Source organism: Podarcis pityusensis (genome assembly GCF_964106645.2).
Source record: "Podarcis pityusensis genome assembly, chromosome: 15".
Taxonomy (NCBI): Eukaryota; Metazoa; Chordata; class Lepidosauria; order Squamata; family Lacertidae; genus Podarcis; species Podarcis pityusensis.
This window is the reverse complement of record NC_138040.1, coordinates 41,611,482-41,631,812: the sequence shown is the minus strand read 5'-3', so window position 1 is coordinate 41,631,812 and position 20,331 is coordinate 41,611,482. Positions and strand designations below refer to the sequence as shown.

The following is a 20,331-nucleotide window of genomic DNA, read 5'->3' as shown; positions in this document are numbered from 1 at the left end:
ATCTTTTATTCCAATTTCATGGTCAATGTACCTACTGCTGTCTCACCATCCATTACCCCACAAGTTATTACTACACAAATGGAACAACATATTTTCTGCAAGGCTATGAGACTGATACCTGGGTGTCTAGTCATTATAGTCAACCACCTCTTAAAAAATTCTTACTTTGTTGCACTCCTTGTGAGCATGCACAAGCTGTTCATGAACATTTGGGGCAAAATCCAATACATTCATTTTGTTACCACAAGGATTTACATTTGCACAATGAAGCCTCCGCCCTCTGACTCATGTGCACCTCGCAGCCTCCACAAATCTGCCCTGGAGGACCCTCAGAAGAGATTTACGGGCAGGCAGGAGGAGAAGAGGGGGTAAACTCCAGGGTGCACACATAAATCCTTGCACTACTGGAATGAGATGCCTGGTGCTACATTGGATACAATCCTCTTAGTTTCAGTTTTGCACCACTCCCTCCCACAATATCACACCTGTATTATGTGCTAGCCTGCTGCCCATGGGTGCAGTGGAGGATATTGTTCCCCTTGCCTGAATTAATAGATCTGATCAATTTCTGTATATAGAACAAGAGAGGAGGTGCCTTCATCACTTTGGGAAGTACCTCTATCTTTAATTCATCCTGCTTTTGGCAAAGTGTCACCCTAGCCTTGGGTGGAGAAAAACTTGTGGCTATGTAGCTGAATCCAGTGAAGCAGGACTAGGTTCCTTTCAAGCTCTGTGATTTCATGTTTGTAATTTCAGCAAACTATAAAACCAGTTACTAGGGACACGGGTGGTGCTGTGGTCTAAACCACTGAGCCTAGGGCTTGCCGATTGGAAGGTCGGCAGTTCGAATCCCCATGACAGGGTGAGCTCCCGTTGCTCGGTCCCTGCTCTTGCCAACCTAGCAGTTCGAAAGCACATCAACGTGCAAGTAGATAAATAGGTACAGCTCTGGCGGGAAGGTAAGCGGCGTTTCCGTGTGCTGCTCTGGTTTGCCAGAAGTGGCTTAGTCATGCTGGCCACATGACCCGGAAGCTGTCTGCAGACAAACGCCGGCTCCCTCGGCCTGAAAGTGAGATGAGCGCGAAACCCCAGAGACTTCCACGACTAGATCTAACGGTCAGGGTACCTTTACCTTTACCTTTAATGAAGTTCACACTTTTGACAACCAGTCTGAAGCTTTTGCAGAAAAATATTCCTAGACACAAGACTTTTATTTTTTATATTTTAAGCCCTTTCAGTCTCCCATCTTGAGGCTAAGTACAGCAAACTGTACATTCCCACCCCTTTCCCCGAGGCCGGATGATTGTGTATCTGGGTCTCCCTTGTATCTATTAGGGACTATTCTCTCACCTTTCCTTTGATATCTATGCTACTGATTACTTCTGCCGTTTTAATTTTAGAGAAAGTGTTTAATTTAAAAAGGATCTGTACTATAGAATAACAGTGGTAACAATACATTGAAGACAAGTAAATATTTTGGGGAGGGTGGTCCCAGAGCCCTAGTGTCCCCATCCCAAAGAGGATCAAATGGGCGGACTTTGGCACTCTTTTCTCCTCCCCTCCCCCAAGGTCTTTCTCTCTATCTGATCTGGCTCCCTGCCTGTTACGTTACATGTGGGGAAACCCGTGTGGAGTTCCTCTCTGTGTAAAGTCTTCAAGCTGTTCTGCACACACCTGACAAATCTGCCTCATTGTCAAAATTTACCTTTTCCCCCACCTCCAGTCTCCGTTGTTGGGTGTCCTAGCTGAGGGGGGAAACAGAAGACAGATGGCCATTGGTCAGGGATGGTCTAGTTGAGATTCCTGCATTGCCCCAGGGGTTTGGCTAGATGACCCTCAGGGGTCCCCTCCTCCTCTACAGTTCTCTGGTGCAGGCTTGTGCAAAGTTTTAGGTACAGGTTGGATGCGAGGGGTGCAAACGATTGAAGCCCATCTAGTGCACCGTCGGCTCAGGAATAGGTCCCACTGATCATGATGAGATTAGATTGCTGCTGTGCAGTCCTGTTTTTTGAATAAATGTTTTCCCTTTCAGATAATACAGAGCACGATGAAATCACAATAAATAAAACCTCCCCTTCAGTAGTTTCAAGCACTACTACAGGTTCCACATAATATCTGTATTACATTGTTTACTGTGACAGCACCTGCACTTTGGAACTCCCCACTTTGGAACACTGCTCTCCTAGTTTCCAAACACAGCATGTCATTGGTGCTTCTTGGAGGGTGGGGGAGGCATGACGCACTGGTCCCACCATGCTGCACTGCATGGCACTTAGGTCCCTGCACCTCCCCTTCCCTTCTCCACTGGTGAGCATGGAGGGGAAGGGCCATCTTTCCCTCAGTGGCAGAGCATCCGCAGAACGTCCCAGACTCATCAGTAGGTTGGACTGGGGAAAGCTGCCTGAAACCTTGGAGAGTTGCTGCCGGTCCCTGTAGACCATACTAAGCTAGATGGGCCCATATTCTGACTCAGTATGAGGTAGCTTCCTGTGTTCCTATGCTGTGTGAATAAGCCCTACATGGTTGCAGATCCACTGCAATTTTGTGCAGTGAAAAGTAGTTCAGGATCAGTCCCTCCCCCGCCCAACAATTTTTAAATGCTTAGCCCAGTTAAATAATAAACAATGCCCAAAGGGGAGTGAAATGGAGATCCAAAAGCAAAGAGGGGCCACAGTGGAATATCTGATGAGATCTGAAACACAAATAAATACAAAGAACTCCAAAAATTGTCTGTTTCCCCCCTCCCTTTGGAGTGTGTCATTATATCAGAAGGTTATTAAAGAGCAGTTTTAAACTGCGATTAATAGGCTCTTTAACTTCAGAGAGAGAGAATCTTTGATGTCAGCTGCTTAAGGATTTGTTTGCTTTGCCACAGGGGCCTACAAATAAACAAAGAGTTGGTTTTCCCCACCCTTTCTCCTTCCTGTTGCTTGTGAGGCTAAAATGCTTCTAAAAGCTCTGAAATCTTCCAGCAGAGATAGACCTATTTAGGGTTCAGAGGTCAATGAACTTCGGGAAAATTGAGAAGTTTGTTTTGCAGTCTACAACCACACAATATGAAGCCTTGATTCCGATATGTAGCCTGGTCCCCAAAGCCCATTGCCAAGGGGATCAAATGACTGATCGTGTCACAACCACACCATGCATTTGAAATATATTTTAAATATATGTTTGGCTTCCTCTAAACAAATCCTGGGAACTGAAATTTGTTAAGGGTGCTGGGAATTATAGCTCTGTGTGGAGTAAATTTCACTTCCCAGGATTCTTCAAGCCATGTGCTTGAAATGTGCTTGAAATGTACTGTGACCATGTACTTAATGTTGCCAGTGGTGGCAAGTGCGCTATATAAGCTAAGTGCAAAGTCAGAGAGGGAGAGAGAGAGAGAGTCAGGACCCAGGACCTGGTGCAAGATTTAAGTGCACAACAAGTGCACCTTCATCAGCCCCTGCTGCAATAAAACAGGTCTCTCCTGTATCGATCTCTACAGCTACAGTCTGACTTCACCCCCAAAGGTGCACTATTCCATTGACTCCCTAGGAAGGCAGATGCCAACAACTTGAACCAATTAGAAACAGTGATCACAGTGCTATCAGATTCAACATCTAGGTAAGCAGACTATTGCCAAAAAAAAGTTCAATCCTGTCAGAGCTGACTTCAAAAGTGGAGATTTCCCAAAAACGAGGGGATTAGTTAAAAAAAAGAAGTTCAGAGAAAAAGTTAACATGGTTAAATTTCTCCAGAACACTTGAAGGTGGTTGTTGTTAGAAACCATTTGGAAAAATAAAAGTGAAGCTAAAATGATAGTTTAAAATCCCATTTTAAGTAATATTAAAACTAATATTTCCCATGGAAGAAATGGGAAATGTTGGAAATAAAGGTCTCAGGTCTATAAACATGACACAATTTGGCACTCTAATTAAAAAGTAAAGACTGTGCTTTGGATGCACCCCACAAGTAATCCACAAGAACCAAAATGACCTCAGAATAGAAAATTTTGTGTTTAATTCTTACCTCTTCACTGACCAGTCAACTAAAGTTTTGATTGATTAAGCCAAGTCAAGCTTGCAACCCTGGTTGAACACGTGAAGCTGGCCACCTGGCACTGTGCTATCTGTACTTCTTCAGGGTCTCAGGCAGAGATGGGTCTTTCAGGGCACCATGATTTTGGGTGCCATTAACCTCTGGTGAAATGTTTTGCTCCAGTAGAAATCTATTGCAAGGAGAATGCATAAGTAGGTTGCTGATAAATTTGTTGCACAACAGATTGCACAATATGTTGCAAAACAAGTTTCCTCTAGTGCAGCTGTTGCATTTATTCCTCTGTGGTGCAACATTGAAGCTCACCCATCCACTAGCACAAGAGCCCTTCCACTAGTCGACAGAGAATATTGGATAAAATCCAGGGGACCCTTTCAGCTTATGTTACAGCTCAAAAACAGCATTTTATTTGCCCCATGCCTGGGTTCAGATATCATAACTGCTTCATTGAAGCTATTTCCTTTCTTCCCCTCCCACTTATTTATTCTGTTTAGGCAGAGAAGTAACAAAGGGTTGAAATTATGAATATATCAGGGACAGAAGGACTCAGTGTCATATGGTGCTATTTTATCATTAATTTTGTTATTCCAGAAGTTAACTCAAAAGTGTCTACCTTTATGTACAGTGGTACCTTGGGTTACAGACACTTCAAATTACAGATGCTTCAGGTTACAGACTTCGCTAACCCAGAAATAGTACTTCAGGTTAAGAACTTTGCTTCAGGATGAGAACAGAAATTGTGCTCTGGCGGCGCGGCAGCAGCAGGAGGCCCCATTAGCTAAAGTGGTACCTCAGGTTAATAACAGTTTCAGGTTAAGAACAGACCTCCAGAATGAATTAAGTTCTTAACCCAAGGTACCACTGTACATCTATCTTCTTCTTGTTTATTTGATGTTGTTCTTTGATATGTCAGTTTCCCACATCTTCTGTAACCATTCTTTTAATGTTTGAATTATTTTCTTTTTTCTAACTGTGCAATGTAAAACTTTACTCCTGTTAGCAGACTGAGAGTCAATTGTACATCTGTATTTCTTTTGTTTTTAATATACACAGAAGGGTAGTTTTAGGACTTCTTGTGATATTTGACTCCTGAGCCTCCTCTCTGGGGTTCTGGAGCCCAAGTGGCTTATTAGTATTTTGGGAGCTTCAGGCTAGAGCAGAAGTGGCAGAAATCTTGTTCTGAAGCTGACTCTGGTTAGTGCACATAATGGTGCCTACATAATGGGCTACAGAGCAGCTTGTATTGCATCCTCTAGTAGTTGGCTGGTGAAGTTACTCTCACAGTGGATTGTCTGAAGGTTACTGACTGCCACTGTGGGAGTGGGGCCTCTGGAACATTTAGTGACCCACTGTGACCTACTGGCCACGCACACTGAGGATGAAGTCACTTGACTTTGGAGTGCCCTGGAATCTCCAGTTGTTGGCTGTTCCAGATGAAGTGTCCATTGCCAGATGTGTTGTGTGATCAATTACAGCTCCTGCAGCCAGATGATGTGGACAAGGTGTTGGTGGTTATGGGTTTACCTATGTGCCCTTTGACCCCTGTCCCTCCTGGCTTATTAAATGTAGTAGAAGGGGTTTGGCTGATTGGGTCCAGAGTGTGCTTAATGGTTCATTGCATGAGGGGGTGGTTCATGCTGCTTTGAAAAAAGCAGTGGTGCATTCACTCCTTAAGAAACCAGCAATGGACCCATCAGACTGGAATAACTATTGACCATTCACAAATACCTCCCCCTGGGGGGGGGAGGGGGGGAGAGTTGTGGTAGGACATTCATGGATGACATTTATTATTTAGATCCATTCCTATCTGAAGTCAGGCCTGGCCATGGGACTGCAATGCCCTTGGTCACCCCAGTGGATGACCTTTACAGACAGCAGGATAGGGCAAGTGTGACCTTTCTCCTGCTTATTGACTTCTCTGTGGATTTGATACAATTGACCATGGTATCATCCTGGGCTGGCTGCATGGAATGGGTATTGCCATTCTGTGGGGCAGTCAGGAGGGCTTCTGCAGATGACTGCAGTGGTCTGGCAAGGTGGTCCTTCAGATAACCTGCTCTTAGGCCATTTAGGGGTTTCTACATTAAGAGTACAGGTAATGCTTCCCGGACTTGTGTAATATGCTGTTATGAATTACGCTGGTCAAATACTGAGCAATGTAGGGAGATGGGATGTTCAGATATGAAGAAACCCCTCTCATCCAAATAGTTAAATAATCTGTCAGCTGAGCCCACTTTCTAGATTCAACTGTCCATTTCTCTTTGGGGCAGGATTTTGCTTTCCCCTCTGTTGCATAGTCAGAATGATTCCCCCCCCCCCCCCGTTTCATGGTTCAAATGGAAGCTGCCCATTCCATGTTTGCCACGCCTCCTGCTCACCATGTATTGCCTCCCATATCACAGCCCTTCTGCCTGCCCCTGCTTCTTGCACAGCCCCACAGCTGTCAGTTTAATCTAGTCCTGCAAGCAGAGTTAATGAGACACTTCCACGTCCATAGCTTGGCGTGATTAGAACTCCTCAGATCCTCTCTCTTGCAGCAGCTGTGCCTTGTCAATGACTTAAATGGTTTAACTGTTCCATCAATTCCCTAGCTGTCCCCCATAAGTGGCTGAAAGAGAGGCTACTGTTTCCCTGCTGATTAATGTGGAATGCAAGTTTGACCCAAACAAACTCTTGGAACAGTGTGCGTGCATAAAGAGAGAGAAAGAGAAAAGGAAATATTTGCTTTTCACAGGTATTGGAAGGAGGGAGTCTTGTGAGCTCCCCACTTGCCCTCTGTTACGAATTTAAGAAAGAGATCAGAAACTTTTTTTGTTTTTAACTAACTGTATGTCCAAATTGGTGCAAACTATTATTAGTCTTAACTAATTGAAACAAGGCAATTCTGAACAATAAATTATGAAAGCGGCTTCTTTTAATAAGCCACCATTAAGATTAACCACAGTGTAGAATTTGAACATTGCAACTAGAACATGAAGCAATACTCCTTAGGAGGCTGCGTTCTGTGACGAAACATGGTTAGTGGTGGGGAAATTACCTTTCACCTTCTCTGCCATTACTGACCTTCTCGTTGCATAAGTCCTTCTAGGCTTCCAAGGAACTGTTGAGTTTCCCCAATGGCAGGGTTAGAAAACCACTGTGTTGAGTGAGTCTCACTAGACACATTTTTAAATTATTTTTCGTTAGACTCAAACAACACTTTCACCAGCACGTAACTCCTGCGTTCAAAAGCTTGCATTGGCTGTCCTTATGCTACTCGACAAGTTCCAAAGGGTTTTTGTTGTTGTTGTTGTTGTTGTTGTTAATTTACAAGGCCCTTAACATGTCAGGTCTGGAATACCACAGGAACCACCTGATTGCAACCGCTGCTGGATTGTGGGAGTCACTGTCAGTGGTCCTCCGTGGCTCAGATCCACTAGGAGCTGGGCATTCAGGATTGTGGGCCCAATTTTGGGACATTCCCTTCCCATTGTTGTCAGGCAAGACCCTTCCCTGTTGAACTTCAAGAGCTCACTGAAGTCTTCTTCAGTTCCCAGCATACATTTTGACTAAATTCTTATTTAAACAGTTTAATACTTTTTAGTATGGAGTCTTCTGTACACTGCTTAGAGATGACTATAATTAAACAGAAATGGTTGACAAATAAATAATAACAAATAATAAATGAATAATAAATAATAAAAATGAATAGCTGATGCATGGACACAAGGCAGCCTGGATGGCATCAGTAGAGATATAAAGTTGGAGTTGTTCCACAGATGGCTAGGTAAAGGGACCCCTGACCATTAGGTCCAGTCGCAGATGACTCTGGGGTTGCGGAGCTCATCTTGCTTTACTGACCGAGGGAGCCGGCGTACAGATTCCGGGTCATGTGGCCAGCATGATTAAGCTGCTTCTGGCAAACCAGAGCAGCACACAGAAATGCTGTTTACCTTTCCACCGGAGCGGTACCTATTTATCTACTAGCACTTTGACGTGCTTTCGAACTGCTAGGTTGGCAGGAGCAGGGACCGAGCAATGGGAGCTCACCCCGTCATGGGGATTCGAACCACTCACCTTCTGATCGGCAAGCCCTAGGCTCAGTGGTTTAGACCACAGTGCCACCCACATGGCTACTACTTTCCAATAAAAGAGTTGGTGATGCAGAGGTGATGCTGAGATTTTTAAATTTTTTGCCACTCACTTCACCTGTCCTCCTCTATGCCTGACCAGAGCAGAATACAGTGGCACTATTACTTCCCTTGATCTAGATGCTATACTCCTATTTATGCAGCCCAGAATTGCATTGGCTTTTTTAGCTGCCGCGTCACACTGTTGGCTCATGTCAAGTTTGTGGTCAACCAAGACTCCTAGATCCTTTTCACATGTACTGCTCTCAAGCCAGGTGTCACCCATCTTGTATTTGTGCCTCTCATTTTTTTTGCCCAAGTGCAATACTTTACATTTCTCCCTGTTAAAATTCATCTTGTTTGTTTTGATGTGTCTAATCATTTTTTTAAAGGCTGAGTGGCCCTCTTCATCTCCTGTGGCAGTGAATTCCATAATTTAATAATTCACTGGGTGAAATACATTCTTTTCTCTGTTCTGACAATCAGTTGATTAGGTGACCCAGTTTCTAGTACTATAAAATAGAAGGGGGAGACATCTCTTGAACTCAGATCCATCAAAGCTGAATTGAAATGGATGTCTACTGTTCAAAGCTTTAGGGAAGGGGTGGGAAACTAGATCTGGCACGCAGGCCAGCGGGCAGGGCAGTGTGGGTGCAATCTGCTGTTCCCACCAGTGCCTCCACTCAGCCCATATCTTGCCTGTCCATGTCAACTCCAGTCCTGTCCAGGTGAATCACAATTATGTCTGGAGGGCAACTCTTGAGTCCACTGTACCTCACGGTCCATTACTGTTGAACTGGTTCTTTGCATTAAGCAAATTAATGTGGATATGAAGATCATCATTGACTATCTTGCTGTTTTGTGCCTATTATTATTTAGTTAGATGTAATAAATGATACCGTTATCTTGCTGGGTGTGTTCAGCATAATAAAAGCGAATGCACTGTGATTGCTGATCCATGAGAGTAGTTTCATTTGTTTAACATAACCGAGAGTTGCAGGTGTATAAAAGAGAGAGAGCGCGCAGTTGCCCTAATGAAGAAAACAGGAATTAAGTAAACATTTCCTATATACTTTTTGTCATGAACTTTCACAAACAATCATCATGGGAAAACACTAATGTTTTTATTCCCCTGAAAAACACAGTTACCCTCATTGGGTGCACAGAAGTTTGGGTTTCACCTTAAAATACAGGTACATATATAAATAGTATATTGTAAAAAGCCAATAAGTGATCAATAGATTTTATAGGCATATTATCGACATATGGGACTCCAGTGGAGATGATTACAATGACAGAAGCAGAAGGGGGTTTAGAAAGTCTTAGGGACTCTACCAATTCATTAGAACAGCTCTTACCAGCAATCAGCACATGAATAGGAGGGCATGGGTCAGCTTATTCACGGCAGTCCTCATGAATTTTCAGAGATGGGTGCCCTGAATCATGGATCCGTTTACATTTAAAGCACATATGAATCTCTTGTGCAGCCATGCTTCCCCATTCATTTCAATGGAGGGCCCCATTGTTTGCATGTGCAGAACCTGTCCCTCTAGCCACTTTTTCTTTTTCTTTAAAAAAAGAAGAAGGAAGGAAGGAAGGAGAGCGTTGTACAAACCCATGCAAATCAGTGGCCTGCCAGGGAGCCAAATGTATATTCGAATCCAAATTCCTTATTTTTTTGCTGCATTGTCACTCCTGCATCACATAAAAAATCTACAGGTTTCTTATAATGTACATGTTACATCAAATAACTGAAATTTGATTGAAATGTGTCAGCATTCAGATATGAACACTGACAATTCTGGACAAATATCACAAATTTCCCCAAACTTAAGAATGTTGGTGACTATCAACTGGCATCCAAGATAGAATTTGGGCAAAATCCCTCATACATGAGTTTCAACATTCTCCGAAACACACACAGAATTTTGCCTTTGCTACACAAAAAGCAACCAATGGGAGAAACCTTTTTCTGTTCCCTCTTGCTCAAATTGAAACCTGACAGTTCTGCACAAAAACCTGATAAAAAGCCCATACATGCCACATAGTTACTGGTTAGGATGTATGAAACTAGACAGCTTACGTCAGTACCTGAAACCTTAATTGAATCAAAAGGTGAAAAAGGTGTATAATATTCATACATTAACTACTGTCCTATATTTATATATATGTATATATACCATTATGCGTATAAAAGCTTGTGGATGAGTCCTTCGTGAAGAATTTAAGGAATTCTTGTACATTGGTTCAATCAGAAGCAGGAGAGAAGGTGAAGACAGATTGTACTATAAAGATGCACGCTTGGAGCTGCTTGCTTTTTTTTTGCATTATTTTTGTTCATCGTACAACAGGAGACAGAAAAAGTCCCCCTCCCCACCAAAGTCTTCAATTTCTACCTCTACATACAATAACTTACAAGTTTATTTATTTAAATAATTGTAAAACATCTTACATTTCCATTTTAAAAGAGATTAAACTATAAGCAAATACACACATACGTCCACATTCCACCATTCATATCAGTTTTATAGGAAAGTCTTCCATGCTGGTACCCTGTTTTGTGGTTATTATTATTTTCTGCACAAACTAAATTGGTATCTGAAAGGCTCCATAGAAAATAGAAACTTCAACATTTTTATTTTTATTTTCCTACAAAGTAAAACAAAAGAGTATCCAAAATATCAAGCTTGAATGGTTGGCCAATTTGTTCCTCCTTTTAATATTTTACAAACATTAGGAAGGCTTTGTGTCCATAAGGAAAAAAAATCTTGTACTCCGGACTCAATCCCATAAACAGTGTGCATTTGGATCATGGCCAATTCCTCATTTTAATGTTCTTGTGAGAGGGGGGTGGGTTGATGTAAGCGTATATGAAACCTGGAACAGATGAGAGCAGCCTCCTGGTGTGTCTGATTCATTATTATTTTGTTTAAAAAGTGCCCTTGCGTTCTGCACATGGCTTCCCCCAGCAAAAGAGCTTGTAGTGCTCCCCCCCCTTTTTAGTGCTCCATAACAATAAGTAGTTTTGTGCTGTAAAAAAAAGGGGGGGAAATGTCGGAGGGGACTCCAGCAGCTCCTCCTCTTCTTTCACATTGGAGGAACGACAAGACCTGTCATAGCTGAAAATGAAAAGGGACAACATTAACATTTCAGCTGCTTGTCAAAATAGAAATATAGCAGACAAAGATGGTTCAATTATTAGTTATTCATTAACATCGACATTTCCAATGCTCGTTAAAATAGAAATATATAGAAATGAAGCTGGATCTATCCCTAGTCACTTCCAGGCTGGACACTCCATATGTTTGTGTGTACTGCTAAAATAAATAAATATTCATCCCTATTTCCTCTATCCATGGTCAGTAAGAAGCAATAAAATAGGCAGGATTTGAAACCATAATATGTACTTTGCCCTTCCAAACTGGATAGATGTTACCCTTCCAACTCTACAATTCTATGATAATTTGTTAACTCACTTTTACAGAGAATTGCGGTGGTATCCTTGACAAATCATTGCACTCCAGGGTTGCCTTTCCACAGATCCTCCTTCTAGTAACCCTGATTTATGAGGATTATTTTTATTTATTTAATTTTGCAAAACAACAACAAGAAAAAAGCACACCACAACCACAAGGGGTTGTGGGGAGGCATCCCTGCGATGCAATAATACCATCTGAATTCTCTGTGAATGAGTGATACAGTGGTACCTCAGGTTACAAACACCTCAGGTTACAAACACTTTGGGTTACAGACTCCGCTAACCCAGAAGTAGTACCTCGGGTTAAGAACTTTGCCCCAGGTTGAGAACAGAAATTGTGTGCTGGTGGCAGCAGGAGACCCCATTAGCTAAAGAGGTGCCTCAGGTTAAGAACGGTTTCAGGTTAAGAACGGACCTCTGGAATGAATTAAGTTCATAACCAGAGGTACCACTGTATCAACTTGTCCTAGGCTAGAAACAATTGTTTTTCAGAATGCTGAATGTGGCAGTCACAATTCTGCACATGGATTTCTACTATCTAACTCCTGAACCTGGTCAAACAAATACTTTTGTAGACATTTAAGTTTTTGGAACATTTTGCAGATTTGCTTAGAGATGGGAGCCAAAACAAAAAACAAAAAACTGAAAGTGTACAAAATGTGCGCAACAATAGCTGTATCGTATCACCTTTAATTCTCTGGGGTGGGATGGGGTAGGGCGGCCTCAGCTGCCATCCAGCCATGAATAGTGCCCATTGGAGTTGATAGGGTAGGCAACAGGGACCAACAGGAATTGGGGCCAAAGTAAATGACAGGCAGAACCAACTAATTCTAGTTTTGTCCCCAGCCCCTTCTCTGCTGAGCTCTACGAGGGCAACACTTGAGAATAAGGAAGAAGAAACCAACAGACAATGCCAGCCTCCAGACTGGTTGTAAGTAAGAAGCAAGGCAAGTGGAGCCTGGCTGGGGGCAGACCGGGGCTGGAGAGGCAGTGCCCTGTTTGCCCCAATGGGCCAGCTTCCATCTCTTTTCAACCTTAATCTTACCCTTTCTTGGTTAAAGGTAAAGGGAGCCCTGACCATTAGGTCCAGTCGTGGCCGACTCTGGGGTTGCGGTACTCATCTCACTTTATTGGCCGAGGGAGCCGGCGTACAGCTTCTGGGTCATGTGGCCAGCATGACTGAGCCGCTTCTGGCGAACCAGAGCAGCGCACGGAAACGCCATTTACCTTCCCACCGGAGTAGTACCTATTTATCTACTTGCACTGTGAAGTGCTTTCGAACTGCTAGGTCGGCAGGAGCTGGGACCGAGCAACGGGAGCTCACCCCGTCGGGGGGATTCGAACCGCCGACCTTCTGATCGGCAAGTCCTAGGCTCTGTGGTTTAACCCACAGCACCACTCGTGTCCCCCTAACAGCAAACACTCTCAGTGAGGAGAGAACTTGGGGGGGGGGGGGTTGCCAAGAAAGGCAGCAACTACTGTGGGGCCAAGTGAATGCTTTCCCCGTTGTTGATATGATGTGGCATAAGCTTCCTCTGGTTTTATTGCTGCTTTCAGTGATAAAATCCAAGGGTATTAATTGCTTTCTAAAATGTCCAATCCTCTATTTGACCTATTTCTGTGAGATGACTTAATGGCAGCTTGTAGCCTACCTTTTGTTCTTGGAAGCTGCTCGATGCTTCTCCCCTTCCTCCCCTTTGGGGCTGTGCTGTCAAAAGCCTATTTCCCAGTCTGCACTACTTTTTATTGAATGTTTGTGAGCTTCGGATTAAGGTCTTACACTGCTCGCAAAGCTGTAATTATTTTTGCCTGTATTACTATATATTGAATCGATGTAACTTTTCAATAAAGGTGGTTCATGGCAGGACATACCATGATGAGGGGGGAATATAGGAACCATTGTGATTATTCCACAGGGATTGTGCTCTCTCTCTCTCTCTCTCTCTCTTTATTGGAGAGAAATGGAAAGGAAGAATTAGAGACATGCTGCATTGTATTAACCTCAAAAGACTGTCGTGATCAGATGAGGCGCATGATTAAGCTTGTCAAAAATCACCCAGATGCTAGGGTGACATGCACACCTTAGGTATGTGTTATTAATAATACTAATAAACATAAGGAACTTTTGTTCCTTTCCTACTTGCAAAGAAAAAACAAATAAAATGCAAGCAGGGCCATCTTTCCCATGCAGTGACATTAAGCAGGTTGCTTTGGCAGAGGACAGGAACATATACCTTATAGCAGGACAGATTATGGGTGACTTGAGGTTCAAGGGGTCCTCTAGCAAAGAAGCATCTGCCAGGCCCCTGACATCTGCTGCCTCCCCCCCCCCCATTCTGACACCCCTGCACTTGTATTGGGTTCAGTGGCTGTGGTGCAAGGAAGCAACCAGGCTGCATTCCACTGGAGGAGTTTGTAAGATGCCTACCATTTAGATTTCCAAAAAATCAGTAGGAACCTAGCTATATAGAAAGCTGACTTATATCAAGTTGAGCCACTGACCCATGTAGCTCAGTATTATCTACACTGAGGGCTCATCAAGACTTGCACTAGAAAGCGGGTTTCTGCTTGTCCTGTGCTTTCAAGGCACAGGTCTAAGTGATCTTGCCCTTGTGCCACCACTTTCCCCGCTCTTTGGTGATAATTTGGAGCAATCCAGAAAGAAACCCAATTGACATTTGCTCCAATTCAGCAGTAAAGATCAAGTTTCCTCTGAGGAAAGTGGAGGGAGAAGGGCCAGTCTGGGTGAGCCTTGGCTGGCAGAGGCTCTCCAGGTTTTCAGGCAGGGGACATCCTCCTACCTTGGAAATGCCAAGATGCTCTTCTGCTGAGCTATGACCACTGAAGGGCATTGCAGGGAGTTTAAAACCATGGAATGCAGGGCAAAAAGTGAGCCAAGTGGAATGGGCAGGTGGGTGGACTTGGCCTGTATGTATCAGCACTCATGTACTCCCTGAGAATGATGCATAGAGACAACGGAAAGGTTCACCTACAATTTAAAGCAAATTCTGGATATCTGCATGCAATCATTATGGAATGGCCTTGCAAGGGATGGAAGGACCCATTAGAATCTGGTCCATCCCAGTTTTACATGAGCCAGGACCAAGTCCACCCCATTTCTGTGTGGGGTTTAAAGGGAAACCCTTTTAAAATCTGCACAGGAATATGAAGTTATATGAAGTGTTGCCACTGTCTGGATAATAGGCATTTTTCTTGCCTTCAAATAAAGCTCCCAAACAGGGATCCTTGCTGCCATACATGATTTGAATACAATAGAGCAAGTTTATTACATGGGGCAGCCTTGTGTTCCCACCCCCTGTACAATTCCCTCTGAGAGTGACAGAACGTTGATAAGTCCCACCATTCCCAGGGGGGCTTGCTCTATTGTATTCAAAGTGTGTGATGACAAGGAGCCTTGCATGCTACCCACTCCAGGTTGTGTCTGGATGACCTGTTTTGGAGCTTTCAAAAATGGAAACGGGGAGAATCTGTTGCCCACTCCTACACTTACCCTGCTCTTCTCAGGCACAGTTCCACGCCTAAATGCTCTAAGTCCTAGCAAATGTTTGTTGGTTTGTTCTGCCCTGGTGCTTTCCTCACGAAAACCCACTTTCTAGCGCTCAAAATTGGAGGAAACACCAATTCAAAGTTTCTGTGGATTGACTTTTGCTCCAATTGAGATTTAAAGAGCAGGTTTTTGTGGGGAAAGTGCCAGGGCAAAACACGGAGCTCTAAAGCATGGACTGTGCCTGGAAAGAGCTGGGCAAAAGGTAAGGAACTCTTGGGCTCCTCATAAAGGGATCCACAGGACTGGGGATTCTGAAGTGGACTCATAATATAATCCAATCCCGGTCATGATCCAACCAGGTCAAATCAAGGGAGCCCACTTGGGTACCTGTGTTCTGCAGATTCCTTTGTCATCCCTGCTTTGAGTGAGTTCAGTGAAAACTATAGGTTCAAATACCTACATGCACAGATATTCTATTCAACCCATCAAAAGAAGTTTGAAGCTTGAGATTTTCCTGATAACCTCTTGAAGGAAGGTGCTTTTTCCTCCCTTGTTTATTCTGGCTTTGGGAAACATGCATTCTTGCTTCTGTGTTACAGGGAATGCCTGCGCATGGTGAATGCGAATGTGCACATGTGAATGCTGACAATCACAGGTGAATTTGTGAACGCCTCCAAACTAATATTTCCCACCTTCTCTGACATACACTAATGAATGGTGAACAGTCAAATTTAGATAACTTTCTGCATTCACTGCTGCATATGTGGGTTTCCAGACATTCACAAAATTTGTTGAGGCTTGTCAACTTCACACAACATTTCAAACATTTAGGATCACACACACATATAGCAAACCACTGCTGTAATCAATCACATTTCACAAGAGCTGAACTCATAATCTCAGTAATGATAAGAGGTGAGATCTGGGCTGAGAACCTCAGAAAAAAATCAGGCATCGTTATTTAAGGAGGAAAATGCTGTGGCATGTAACTATTCCTCTCCCCCATTAGCTTCTTCTGCGATGGCCTCTGAGGGTTATTTCAGTAACTTGTTGGAAAAAGCAGCCTCAGGTTTGTAACAAGATACACAATTGCTTGGACATGCGCTGCCCAAGGTCTAGAGGCTCTCAAATTTCTCTCATTACTAACACCATCACGTCTTGAATGTTTGTTTCCTCCTTGTGAAGGCCTCCCCTTTTGTTTGAGATCACTGGAAGCTATAGTTTCAAATGCATAGATATACTATACTATCATAAGCAGTCTAAAAATGAGAGGAGAGAGTAATTAGCTATAATGTTATTTAAACACCTACTGTCTAAATCAGCCAGGTATAGCACAGAGAAAGTGAGGTGCAATTGGGTTTTGTTTCATTTCATTCATTTGTTTTAGATCTCATTTTCTACCCCACAGTGCCCAGAATGATGCTTTGTCAGGAGCACTGTGGAAGATGCAAAATTGTGCCCAGACAACAACAACAGCATCAACCCTTATATAAAAAAAGTTGTGCTACTGCCTGCTCATGAGAAGTCCAATCCTTGATAAACTGTTTGAGAATTTCTCTTCCTCCTGGATAAATTATGTGAGGTTTGCCTACTAAATTTATTTGAGGGGGAGTGAACTTCAGGGCACTGTTTCAACACAGCTCTAGTGTCTTACTCCTAATCGTTCAACAACAGCAATAGCCGAGGATGTGACCCTGTGCATCCTGACTCAGAAATAAGCCCTGTCTTCATTGCAACTCAATTCCCACTGCACATAGAATTGCAACATATATACTCCCCCCTTTCAAAACGAGAGTGCTCTGGCCCCACAAAAAAGTGTAGGGAAAATCAGGAATGGACTATTCTATAATATGACTGTGAATTTAGCTCTGTTACCAAAACCAAATTGCTGCACTGAGCGTGTACTCAGGCACAGGCTCCTTAATTCTATGTCCATCTCTCTAAGCCATTATTTTTGCACCTGGTTCTGCTTGGCTATGCTTGAGGTTCTAATAAAAAATAAAGTAGATCCCACAAGCCTGAACTATGTGTGTGAGAGAGAGAGGGAGGGAGGGAGGGAGGGAGGGAGGGAGGAAGGAAGACTCTTAAACAAGAAAACTGAATAGAGCCCGACATGGGAGTTCTCCAGACTATACCTTGAGACTCCACCAATTTCACAAGGAATCAAGTCTCAAGGCAAAGTCAGGAGAAAAAAGCTTCTTGACAGTTTCAGCTCCCCTGGACTTACTGCAGAGGTGAAACTGACAAAAGGCTTCTCCAGATTGTGCCTCAAGGCTTTTCATCAGTTTTCACCTCCTGCTGGGTATTCTACAGGGCAGAGAAACTCGGGTCCAAAATAATTTTATTTGGAGGTGTGGAGCATGAACTCTCCAAATGTGATTTCCCTGCTTCTGCTGCCACCGCCAAGTGCCCTTTCCCCTATTGGTTACTGGGCATTGGTGGCAGCAAGGAAGTAAAATCAGTTATCTCCCACTAGGGATGGACAAATCTGCTCGTTTCTGTTTCTCTCGGTTTCTCATTTCCCCAGGCTTAACTTCAGTTCACTCCATCAATTTGCAATTTTTTCTTTAAAAAAGTTTGCACATAAATCAATATCCAACTCCATGCACATTTTCCCTAATATCTGCATCCTTGCCTAAGATGTAAACCATTTTATGCTTTTTGCAAGCAATTTCCACTAATATGTTGTAGCATCGTATGTTGTTTTTGTGGACACTTTTTGGTTAGAGAACTTCAGTACCAAATTCAGAGAAGTGTAAATTTTGAATGACAGCTGTATCATCCCCTTATCATTTCAAAAAGTGTGATCTGGGCGAGTTCTCATTAAAATGCAAACTGAATAAATTTCTCCATTGTCAAGACTTCCCATGTACCACTGCTGCAACCAAGATATGAAGTGACAGTTACACAGTAAACACACAACTTACACTCACTTAACTTATATGACTGCAACCTTACGTGGGTGATGGGGGAAATAAATGAATAACAGGGGAGTGGGGGAAACCTAACATTCCCTGCCCTCCATTTATTAAGATGCTCAAGGGTCTGAAAACCAAGCTTATGAGGAATGGTTGAGGAGTTGGGTATGTTTAGCCTGGGAAAGAGGAGACGAGATAGGATACTAATCTTCAGATATCTGAAGGGCTGTCACATGGAAGAGGGAGCATGCTTGTTTTCTCCTGCTCTGGACGGTAGGACTTGAACCAATGGATTCAAGTTACTATGGATTCCAATTAAACACCAGGAAAAACTTTCTGACAGTATCTTATTGTTAGACAGTGGGACATTCTCTCCAGGCAGTGGAAAAGAGGTGTGAGGGCTCTGGGATGCTGGAGAAGCCCTCGCGCCACCTTCTCAGAGCCTGTAGCCTAAAGAGGTGCAGTTCATTCTACAGTGTCATGATTTAATCTCTGCCTCATTCCTCTGCATTTGCAGATAATGCTTTGTAGCGTGGCTCTTAGCATACAGAAATGGGGCCTGCAACAAAACATTGCAGTGCGGAGTATTCATGCTCCAGTCATTAATCCATACCTTTATCCATGACTCTCCATTTCCCCCCTTCTCCTAGCTACTTTCCCATTCCTTTCCACACACACACAAGCCAGTTAGCATTCTGTGGCAAGTGAGCATGCTCAGTCCTCACTGGGCTATTTTGGTTGTTTTCCCTGCTCTGAGGAGTCTCCCCATGAAAGACTGTTGTGTACTTGTGTTAACCTTAGGGTTCCCCTGCAAGCCTGCTGATCCCTCCCTGATGCCATTTTGGCTACATAACCAATGACATGCACACCCAAATATTAGAGACAGTGAGAATAATTTCTCCATTCAGATATTCCGATCTAGGCAAAGGCATAGGTGGCCAACAGTTCCTTTGTACTGCTCCAGCAGTTTCCAATTTGCTGCCTTGCATCTATGATGAGATGATTAGACACCAGGGTACTCATCACTTCACGTTGCGTCACGTCACATTACATCTCTGCCACGCTGTTTTTAAGCAGCCTTGACGTCCGACACAATATAAATGCCGGGCTTTTCCTGATCAGGACACCTGCTATCAATTTGGGGGAGCAGCCAAGAAATGGGGGCGTTGTCAGGCCTGCTGCTTTCCCCCTGCCTACCATGTCTGGCTACATAAGAGGAATGTCTAGCAGATGGCACACAGGGAGCGGAAAGCAGGAACACATGGCACAAGGCGGGTTATCTGAGGGTATCCGTGTGTCATTCCTAACACCATTGTGGAAGCCAAGAATCATGTGGGTTTCCTCCCTTGTGTAACCTTAATGAGAACCATAGAGCAACTTAGAATAACAACCAGTTGCTTGAAACATTGCGAGCTTTCAAACAACATGTTCTTTATCAGAAATAGGTGGTAAGGGCACACCAGTGAAATAGAGAGCATATGGGGATAAGAAAAGAAAAACCTTTTTGGCCCATCCAGTCCAGCATCTTACTTACCACAATGACCAACCAGATGCAGGCAAAGCACACGCTCTACCACTGAGCCCTTTCTTACATTGCCTCTGAACATGGAGGCTTTATATAGCTATCATGGCTATTAATAAGATAATCATCCATTTGTTGTTTGGTTCCCAGGACTCCACCATTTCATTTAACATGCTTGCCCTGGTAGAGTGCTCAGCTCCCTCTGGTGAGCATGATGCACCTCAGCATTGGAGCTTCGGGGTGGAAGGCTCTCTGTCCTCTCCTCAGCCCCAAGGTTCTGGTTTATTTTGGCTTTGCACTGATTGGTTATTTATAGAACTCAAAAAGCAAGGAGACAAATCAAACTTCTGCACACCATTCCAGGTCTGAGCTGGAGGCAGGACAGAATCCTCACCCACTTCTTAGCTCCATGAAGCTGATTGCGCCTGACCTGACACTGTGTTTCTAAGGTGCAATGTAAGGTCAGGGAAATGACTGTACGCTTTGGGAAATGAATGTAGTCCTGGTGCTCACAAATATACTGGATTCCCATCCAGGCCAGCAAATAATCATGGACACCTACAACTTGGCTTATGAGCTCATCTAAGCTGGTGGGCAAACAAGAGGACTACATTCATTTCCCAAAGTGTACAGTCATTTCCCTGACCTTACATTGCACCTTAGAAACACAGTGTCGGGTCAGGGACAATCAGCTCATAATGGATTTGGAGTTAGGGGAGAGATTACCAAGTATGCTGAAAATGAAAATAAAGGGTTTG

General features: G+C 43.5%; 1 protein-coding gene across 2 annotated transcripts in view; it reads right to left on the bottom strand.

The window, feature by feature from the left end:
• Nucleotides 1–9,249: 9,249 nt before the first annotated feature.
• The window catches only part of EBF2 (EBF transcription factor 2), a 260,319-nt gene continuing 249,237 nt past the window's right edge, over nt 9,250–20,331 (bottom strand). For both annotated transcript variants that reach the window (XM_080982465.1, XM_080982464.1), the window contains one exon: nt 9,250–11,266. Coding sequence is in view for 1 of the 2 variants with exons in the window: in XM_080982464.1 (XP_080838590.1) it covers nt 11,235–11,266 (32 nt within the window). In the remaining variant the exon portion in view is untranslated. The remainder of the gene's footprint in view (nt 11,267–20,331) is intronic.